Source organism: Lampetra fluviatilis, unplaced genomic scaffold (genome assembly GCF_964198595.1).
Source record: "Lampetra fluviatilis unplaced genomic scaffold, kcLamFluv1.1 SCAFFOLD_1400, whole genome shotgun sequence".
Classification (NCBI taxonomy): Eukaryota; Metazoa; Chordata; class Hyperoartia; order Petromyzontiformes; family Petromyzontidae; genus Lampetra; species Lampetra fluviatilis.
Window position 1 is genome coordinate 5,425 of NW_027621181.1, and position 8,710 is coordinate 14,134.

The following is an 8,710-nucleotide window of genomic DNA, read 5'->3' on the forward strand; positions in this document are numbered from 1 at the left end:
TCACCCACCCACTCACCCACCTACCCACTCACTCACTCACCCACTCACTCACTCACCCACTCACCCACCCACTCACTCACTCAACCACTCACTCACCCATCCACTTACTCACCCACTCACTCACCCACTCACCCACCCACTCACTCACTTAACCACTCACCCACTCACTCACCCACCCACTCACCCACTCACTCACTCACCCACCCACTCACTCACCCACTCACCCACTCACTCACCCATCCACTCACTCACCCACTCACTCACCCACTCACCCACTCACTCACCCACCCACTCACCCACTCACCCACTCACTCACTCACCCGCTCACCCCCCCGTGTGCTCACCACCCCACTCACGCAGTGACAATGGCTTCAATACAAGGGGGACGTCTTTATTTTCATTTTGGTGGGGACGGGGGGGGGGGAGTGTGGGTGGGGGGCGTGGCTGGCTTGTTGGGGGGGGGGTCACGACCCCGGAGTCACGGTGGGGTCACGGGGTCACGACCCCGGAGTCACGGGGGGGTCACGGGGTCACGACCCCGGAGTCACGGGGGGGGGGGGGGGTCACGGGGTCACGACCCCGGAGTCACGGGGGGGTCACGGGGTCACGACCCCGGAGTCACGGGGGGGTCACGGCTGCAGGAGGCGTCTCACTTCCTCAGCTGCTTCTTCTTCTTGAGCAGCGCGTCACGGAGTGCAACCTGCACACACACACACACGTACACACACACACACACAGACACACACACACACAGTGTACACACACACACACACAGTGTACACACACACACACAGTGTACACACACACACACAGTGTACACGCACACAGTGTACACACACACACACACAGAGTACACACACACACACACACAGTGTACACACACACACAGTGTACACGTACACACGTACACACACACACAGTGTACACACACACAGTGTACACACACACACACACGTACACACGTACACACACACACACAGTGTACACACACACACACACAGTGTACACACACACACACACAGAGTACACACACACACACAGTGCACACACACACAGTGTACACACACACAGTGTACACACACACACAGACACACACACAGACACACACACACACACAGACACAAACACAGACACACAGACACACAGAGACACACACACAGACACACACGTGTTACACACAGAGAGAAAGGTCCCCCGTGTAGCCTCTAGCAGGCTGTAGGGGCAAGTGCTGTTAGGGGCACTGTGGCTACACACACAGAGGGGGTGGGTGGCCAGCACCACCACGCCCGGCCGCCTCTCTCCCCCAGTGCTAGCGATGTTCACTACTACACTACACCGCTACTACACCAGCTACTCGTTTCAGGCTGAGTCGACCTAGGGGAGGCCCAGGACCGGTTCAGAGAATCGTCACCGGAGGTGTTGGCCGTGAGCGGGAATCGAACTCGGGTCGCCGGGTTCGTAGCGCAGCGCTAACCACTACACCCACCACTCCCCTCCTCCTCTTTACACGGAAAACACAGAGGCAAAGCTCCCCCAGGTAGCCTCTCTCTCAATGCGTGAGTGAATGAGTGAGCTAGTGAGTGAGTGAGTGAGCGAGCGAGTGAATGAGAGTGAGTGAGTGAGTGAGCGAGCGAGTGAGCGAGTGAGTGAATGAGTGAGCTAGTGAGTGAGCGAAGCGAGCGACTGAATGATTGATTGAGCGAGCGAGTGAGTGAGCGAGCGAAGTGAGCGACTGAATGAATGAATTAATGAGTGAGCGAGTGAGTGAATGAGTGAGCTAGTGAGTGAGCGAGCGAGCGACTGAATGATTGATTGAGCGAGCGAGTGAGTGAGCGAGCGAAGTGAGCGACCTGAATGAATGAATTAATGAGTGAGCGAGTGAGTGAATGAGTGAGCTAGTGAGTGAGCGAGCGAGCGACTGAATGATTGATTGAGCGAGCGAGTGAGTGAGCGAGCGAGTGAGCGAGCGAGTGAGCGAGCGACTGAATGAATGAATTAATGAGTGAGAGAGTGACTGAATGAGTGAGCGAGCGAGCGAATGATTGAGTGAGCGAGCGAGCGAGTGAGTGAGCGAAGCGAGCGAGCGAATGAATGAGTGAGTGAGCGAGTGAGCGACTTAATGAGTGAGAGAGCGAGTGAGCGACTGAATGAGTGAGTGAGCGAAGTGAGCGAGTGAGTGAGCGACTGAATGAGTGAGTGAGTGATGTGAGCGACTGACTGAATGACTGAATGAGCGACTGAATGAGTGAATGAGTGAGTTGAGCGAGCGAGCGAGTGAGTGAGTGAGTGAGTGAGTGAGTGAGTGAGTGAGCGAGTGGGTGGGTGGGTGTGTGAGTGAGTGGGTGGGTGGGTGGGTGAGTGAGTGAGCGAGTGTGTGAGTGAGTGAGTGGGTGGGTGAGTGAGTGAGCGAGTGAGTGGGTGGGTTGGTGAGTAAGTGAGCGAGTGAGTGAGTGACTGAGTGGGTGAGTGAGTGAGTGAGTTGAGCGAGCGAGCGAGTGAGTGAGTGAGTGAGTGAGCGAGTGGGTGGGTGGGTGTGTGAGTGAGTGGGTGGGTGGGTGGGTGAGTGAGTGAGCGAGTGTGTGAGTGAGTGAGTGGGTGGGTGAGTGAGTGAGCGAGTGAGTGAGTGGGTGGGTTGGTGAGTAAGTGAGCGAGTGAGTGAGTGACTGAGTGGGTGAGTGAGTGAGTGAGTGAGTTGAGCGAGCGAGCGAGTGAGTGAGTGAGTGAGTGAGTGAGCGAGTGGGTGGGTGGGTGTGTGAGTGAGTGGGTGGGTGGGTGGGTGAGTGAGTGAGCGAGTGTGTGAGTGAGTGAGTGGGTGGGTGAGTGAGTGAGCGAGTGAGTGAGTGGGTGGGTTGGTGAGTAAGTGAGCGAGTGAGTGAGTGACTGAGTGGGTGAGTGAGTGAGTGAGTGAGTTGAGCGAGCGAGCGAGTGACTGAATGAATGACTGAATGAGTGAGTGAGCGACTGAATGACAGAATGAATGACTCCACACGCTCACCTGCTTCTCCCTGAAGGAGCGAGAGCGCCCTGCTGCAGCTCTGCGGCTGTGGCGCCGCATCAGGAAGGGTTTGAGTGAGTGAGCGAGCGAGTGAGTGAGCGAGTGAGCGAAGTGAGCGAGTGAGCGAAGTGAGCGAAGTGAGTGGGTGAGTGAGTGAGCGAGCGAGTGAGTGAGTGAGCGAGCGAGCGGGTGGGTGGGTGGGTGGGTGAGTGAGCGAGCGAGCGAGTGAGTGATGTGAGCGAGCGAGCGGGTGGGTGGGTGGGTGGGTGAGTGAGCGAGCGAAGTGAGCGAGTGAGCGAGTGAGCGAGTGAGCGAGTGAGTGGGTGAGTGAGTGAGCGAGCGAGTGAGTGAGCGAGTGAGCGAGTGAGCGAGTGAGCGAGTGAGCGAGTGAGTGGGTGAGTGAGTGAGCGAGCGAGTGAGTGAGTGAGCGATGCGAGCGGGTGGGTGGGTGGGTGGGTGAGTGAGCGAGCGAGCGAGTGAGTGAGTGAGCGAGCGAGTGGGTGGGTGGGTGGGTGGGTGAGTGAGCGAGCGAGCGAGTGAGTGAATGAACGAGCGAGTGAGTGGGTGGGTGGGTGGGTGAGTGAGTGAGTGAGCGAGTGGGTGGGTGGGTGGGTGGGTGTGTGAGTGAGTGAGTGAGTGGGTGGGTGGGTGAGTGAGTGAGCGAGTGTGTGAGTGGGTGGGTTGGTGAGTAAGTGAGCGAGTGAGTGAGTGACTGAGTGGGTGAGTGAGTGAGTGAGTTGAGCGAGCGAGTGACTGAATGAATGACTGAATGAGTGAGTGAGTGAGCGACTGAATGACAGAATGAATGACTCCACACGCTCACCTGCTTCTCCCTGAAGGAGCGAGAGCGCCCTGCTGCGGCTCTGCGGCTGTGGCGCCGCATCAGGAAGGGTTTGCCGCGGCGTTTCTCGGCGTTGGTGGAGCCGGCGTTGGGGTTGCGCCGGTCGCGGCGCTGCGTGAACTCACTGCGCTCCGGTTTGCCGGCCTGTGGGGCGAACACGGCAAGCATCACCACGGCAACAACCACCACCACGGCAACCACCACCACGGCAGCCACCACCATGGCAACCACCACCACGGCAACCAGCACCACCACGGCAACAACGACAACAACGATGACAACGATGACATCAACAACTTCAACAACAACAGTGAGTGGGTGGGTGGGTGGGTGAGTGGGTGGGTGAGTGAGTGAGTGGGTGGGTGGGTGGGTGAGTGAGTGGGTGGGTGGGTGGGTGAGTGAGTGGGTGGGTGGGTGGGTGAGTGGGTGGGTGAGTGGGTGGGTGGGTGAGTGGGTGGGTGGGTGGGTGAGTGGGTGGGTGGGTGGGTGGGCGGGGGGGTGAGTGGGTGGGTGGGTGAGTGGGTGAGTGGGTGGGTGAGTGGGTGGGTGGGTGAGTGGGTGAGTGGGCAAGTGGGCGGGTGGGCGGGTGGGTGGGTGAGTGGGTGGGTGGATGGGTGGGTGGGTGAGTGGGTGGGTGGGTGGGTGAGTGGGTGGGTGGGTGGGTGAGTGAGTGGGTGGGTGAGTGGGTGAGTGAATGAGTGCGTGGGTGAGTAGGTGAGTGGGTGAGTGGGTGGGTGAGTGGGTGGGTGGGTGAGTGACTGGGTGGGTGGGTGAGTGGGTGAGTGGGTGGGTGAGTGGGTGAGTGAGTGAGTGGGTGAGTGGGTGAGTGAGTGGGTGAGTGAGTGGGTGAGTGGGTGAGTGAGTGGGTGAGTGGGTGGGTGAGTGGGTGAGTGGGTGGGTAAGTGGGTGAGTGAATGAGTGAATGAGTGGGTGAGTGGGTGAGTGGGTGCGTGAGTGGGTGAGTGGGTGAGTGGGTGGGTGAGTGGGTGAGTGGGTGGGTGAGTGGGTGAGTGGGGTGAGTGGGTGGGTGAGTGGGTGAGTGGGTGAGTGGGTGAGTGGGTGGGTGAGTGGGTGAGAGGGTGGGTGAGTCAATGAGTGAATGAGTGAATGAGTGAGTGGGTGGGTGAGTAGGTGAGTGGGTGGGTGAGTGGGTGGGTGAGTGGGTGAGTGGGTGAGTGGGTGGGTGAGTGAGTGGGTGAGTAGGTGAGTGGGTGGGTGAGTGAGTGGGTGAGTGGGTGAGTGAATGCGTGAGTTGGTGGGTGAGTGGGTGAGTGGGTGGGTGAGTGGGTGAGTGGGTTGGTGAGTGGGTGAGTGACTGGGTGGGTGGGTGAGTGGGTGAGTGGGTGGGTGGGTGAGTGGGTGAGTGGGTGAGTGGGTGGGTGGGTGAGTGGGTGAGTGAGTGGGTGAGTGAGTGGGTGAGTGAGTGGGTGAGTGGGTGAGTGAGTGTTTGTGTGAGTGGGTGAGTGAGTGACTGAGTGACTGGGTGAGTGGGTGAGTGGGTGGGTGAGTGAGTGACTGGGTGACTGGGTGAGTGGGTGACTGGGTGAGTGGGTGAGTGGGTGACTGGGTGAGTGAGTGGGTGAGTGGGTGAGTGAGTGGGTGAGTGAGTGGGTGAGTGAGTGACTGAGTGACTGGGTGAGTGGGTGAGTGGGTGGGTGAGTGAGTGGGTGAGTGGGTGAGTGAGTGTTTGTGTGAGTGGGTGAGTGAGTGACTGAGTGACTGGGTGAGTGGGTGAGTGGGTGGGTGACTGGGTGACTGGGTGAGTGGGTGACTGGGTGACTGGGTGAGTGGGTGACTGGATGAGTGGGTGAGTGGGTGAGTGAGTGGGTGAGTGAATGGGTGAGTGGGTGAGTGAGTGTTTGTGTGAGTGGGTGAGTGAGTGACTGAGTGACTGGGTGAGTGGGTGAGTGGGTGGGTGAGTGAGTGACTGGGTGACTGGGTGGCTGGGTGACTGGGTGAGTGGGTGAGTGGGTGACTGGGTGAGTGGGTGAGTGGGTGAGTGAGTGGGTGAGTGAGTGGGTGAGTGAGTGTTTGTGTGAGTGGGTGAGTGAGTGACTGAGTGACTGGGTGAGTGGGTGAGTGGGTGGGTGAGTGAGTGAGTGAGTGACTGGGTGACTGGGTGACTGGGTGAGTGGGTGACTGGGTGACTGGGTGACTGGGTGAGTGAGTGAGTGGGTAAGTGGGTGAGTGGGTGAGTGAGTGGGTGAGTGAGTGGGTGAGTGAGTGTTTGTGTGAGTGGGTGAGTGAGTGACTGAGTGACTGGGTGAGTGGGTGAGTGGGTGAGTGGGTGGGTGAGTGAGTGACTGGGTGACTGGGTGACTGGGTGAGTGGGTGACTGGGTGACTGGGTGAGTGGGTGACTGGGTGAGTGAGTGAGTGGGTAAGTGGGTGAGTGGGTGAGTGAGTGGGTGAGTGAGTGGGTGAGTGAGTGTTTGTGTGAGTGGGTGAGTGAGTGACTGAGTGACTGGGTGGGTGGGTGAGTGGGTGGGTGACTGGGTGACTGGGTGAGTGGGTGACTGGGTGACTGGGTGAGTGAGTGGGTGAGTGGGTGAGTGAGTGGGTGAGTGAGTGGGTGAGTGAGTGGGTGAGTGGGTGAGTGAGTGTTTGTGTGAGTGGGTGAGTGAGTGACTGAGTGACTGGGTGAGTGGGTGAGTGGGTGGGTGAGTGACTGGGTGACTGGGTGAGTGGGTGAGTGGGTGGGTGAGTGAGTGACTGGGTGACTGGGTGAGTGGGTGGGTGAGTGAGTGACTGGGTGACTGGGTGAGTGGGTGAGTGGGTGGGTGAGTGGGTGAGTGAGTGTTTGTGTGAGTGAGTGAGTGGGTGAGTGGGTGAGTGGGTGAGTGGGTGGGTGAGTGGGTGAGTGAGTGGGTGAGTGAGTGTTTGTGTGAGTGAGTGAGTGGGTGGGTGGGTGGGTGACTGGGTGAGTGGGCGACTGGGTGAGTGAGTGAGTGGGTAAGTGGGTGAGTGGGTGAGTGAGTGGGTGAGTGAGTGTTTGTGTGAGTGGGTGAGTGAGTGACTGAGTGACTGGGTGGGTGGGTGAGTGGGTGGGTGACTGGGTGACTGGGTGAGTGGGTGACTGGGTGAGTGAGTGGGTGAGTGGGTGAGTGAGTGGGTGAGTGAGTGGGTGAGTGAGTGGGTGAGTGGGTGAGTGAGTGTTTGTGTGAGTGGGTGAGTGAGTGACTGGGTGACTGGGTGACTGGGTGAGTGGGTGAGTGGGTGGGTGAGTGAGTGACTGGGTGACTGGGTGACTGGGTGAGTGGGTGAGTGAGTGTTTGTGTGAGTGGGTGAGTGAGTGGGTGAGTGAGTGTTTGTGTGAGTGGGTGAGTGAGTGACTGAGTGACTGGGTGAGTGGGTGACTGGGTGAGTGAGTGAGTGGGTGAGTGGGTGAGTGAGTGGGTGAGTGAGTGGGTGAGTGAGTGAGTGGGTGAGTGTTTGTGTGAGTGGGTGAGTGAGTGTTTGTGTGACTGAGTGACTGGGTGAGTGGGTGAGTGGGTGGGTGAGTGAGTGACTGGGTGACTGGGTGAGTGGGTGACTGGGTGAGTGGGTGAGTGGGTGAGTGGGTGAGTGAGTGTTTGTGTGAGTGGGTGAGTGAGTGACTGAGTGACTGGGTGAGTGGGTGGGTGAGTGAGTGACTGGGTGACTGGGTGACTGGGTGAGTGGGTGACTGGGTGAGTGGGTGAGTGGGTGACTGGGTGAGTGAGTGAGTGGGTGAGTGGGTGAGTGAGTGGGTGAGTGAGTGACTGAGTGACTGGGTGAGTGGGTGAGTGGGTGAGTGAGTGGGTGAGTGAGTGGGTGAGTGGGTGAGTGAGTGTTTGTGTGAGTGGGTGAGTGAGTGACTGAGTGACTGGGTGAGTGGGTGAGTGGGTGGGTGACTGGGTGACTGGGTGAGTGGGTGACTGGGTGACTGGGTGAGTGGGTGACTGGGTGAGTGAGTGAGTGGGTGAGTGGGTGAGTGGGTGAGTGAGTGGGTGAGTGAGTGGGTGAGTGAGTGTTTGTGTGAGTGGGTGAGTGAGTGACTGAGTGACTGGGTGAGTGGGTGAGTGGGTGGGTGAGTGAGTGACTGGGTGAGTGGGTGAGTGGGTGAGTGAGTGTTTGTGTGAGTGGGTGAGTGAGTGGCTGAGTGACTGGGTGAGTGGGTGAGTGGGTGAGTGAGTGGGTGAGTGAGTGGGTGAGTGGGTGAGTGAGTGTTTGTGTGAGTGGGTGAGTGAGTGACTGGGTGACTGGGTGACTGGGTGAGTGGGTGAGTGGGTGACTGGGTGAGTGGGTGAGTGGGTGAGTGAGTGGGTGAGTGAGTGGGTGAGTGGGTGAGTGAGTGTTTGTGTGAGTGGGTGAGTGAGTGACTGAGTGACTGGGTGAGTGGGTGAGTGGGTGGGTGACTGGGTGACTGGGTGACTGGGTGAGTGAGTGACTGGGTGACTGGGTGAGTGGGTGAGTGGGTGACTGGGTGAGTGGGTGAGTGAGTGGGTGAGTGAGTGACTGGGTGACTCAGTGACTGGGTGAGTGAGTGACTGGGTGACTGGGTGACTGGGTGAGTGGGTGAGTGACTGGGTGACTGGGTGAGTGAGTGGGTGAGTGAGTGGGTGAGTGAGTGGGTGAGTGTTTGTGTGAGTGGGTGAGTGAGTGACTGAGTGACTGGGTGAGTGGGTGAGTGGGTGGGTGAGTGAGTGACTGGGTAACTGGGTGACTGGGTGAGTGGGTGACTGGGTGACTGGGTGAGTGAGTGACTGAGTGAGTGGGTGAGTGGGTGGGTGAGTGAGTGACTGGGTGACTGGGTGACTGGGTGAGTGGGTGACTGGGTGAGTGGGTGACTGGGTGAGTGAGTGAGTGGGTGAGTGAGTGAGTGGGTGAGTGAGTGACTGAGTGACTGGGTGAGTG

At 58.8% G+C, this 8,710-nt stretch overlaps 1 protein-coding gene across 2 annotated transcripts; it reads right to left on the reverse strand.

Annotated features, from left to right (window-relative positions):
• Positions 1-424: 424 nt before the first annotated feature.
• Positions 425-4,053, reverse strand: LOC144954893 (protein SDA1 homolog). 2 transcript variants are annotated; one of them, XR_013641417.1, is made up of 2 exons: positions 2,996-3,068; positions 425-700 (listed from the first exon to the last, which is right to left on the reverse strand). XR_013641417.1 is itself a non-coding variant. In XM_078885283.1 (2 exons), exons 1-2 carry the CDS (start codon positions 4,002-4,004, stop codon positions 650-652), a joined length of 237 nt encoding a protein of 78 aa, XP_078741409.1. In that variant the 5' UTR covers positions 4,005-4,053; the 3' UTR covers positions 426-649. The 2 variants fall into 2 exon arrangements, 1 of the variants encoding a protein (XP_078741409.1); XM_078885283.1 differs by lacking the exon at positions 2,996-3,068 and adding an exon at positions 3,819-4,053 and having other exon boundaries at positions 426-700.
• Between the last annotated feature and the right edge of the window lie 4,657 nt (positions 4,054-8,710).

Bases quoted from the DNA above. Each gene is read 5' to 3' on its own strand.
- LOC144954893 (XM_078885283.1), bottom strand. From the start codon at position 4,004: ATGCTTGCCGTGTTCGCCCCACAGGCCGGCAAACCGGAGCGCAGTGAG. The intron at 701-3,818 runs GTGAGCGTGTGG...GTGTGTGTGCAG, and splicing joins GCTCCTTCAGGGAGAAGCAG to GTTGCACTCCGTGACGCGCT.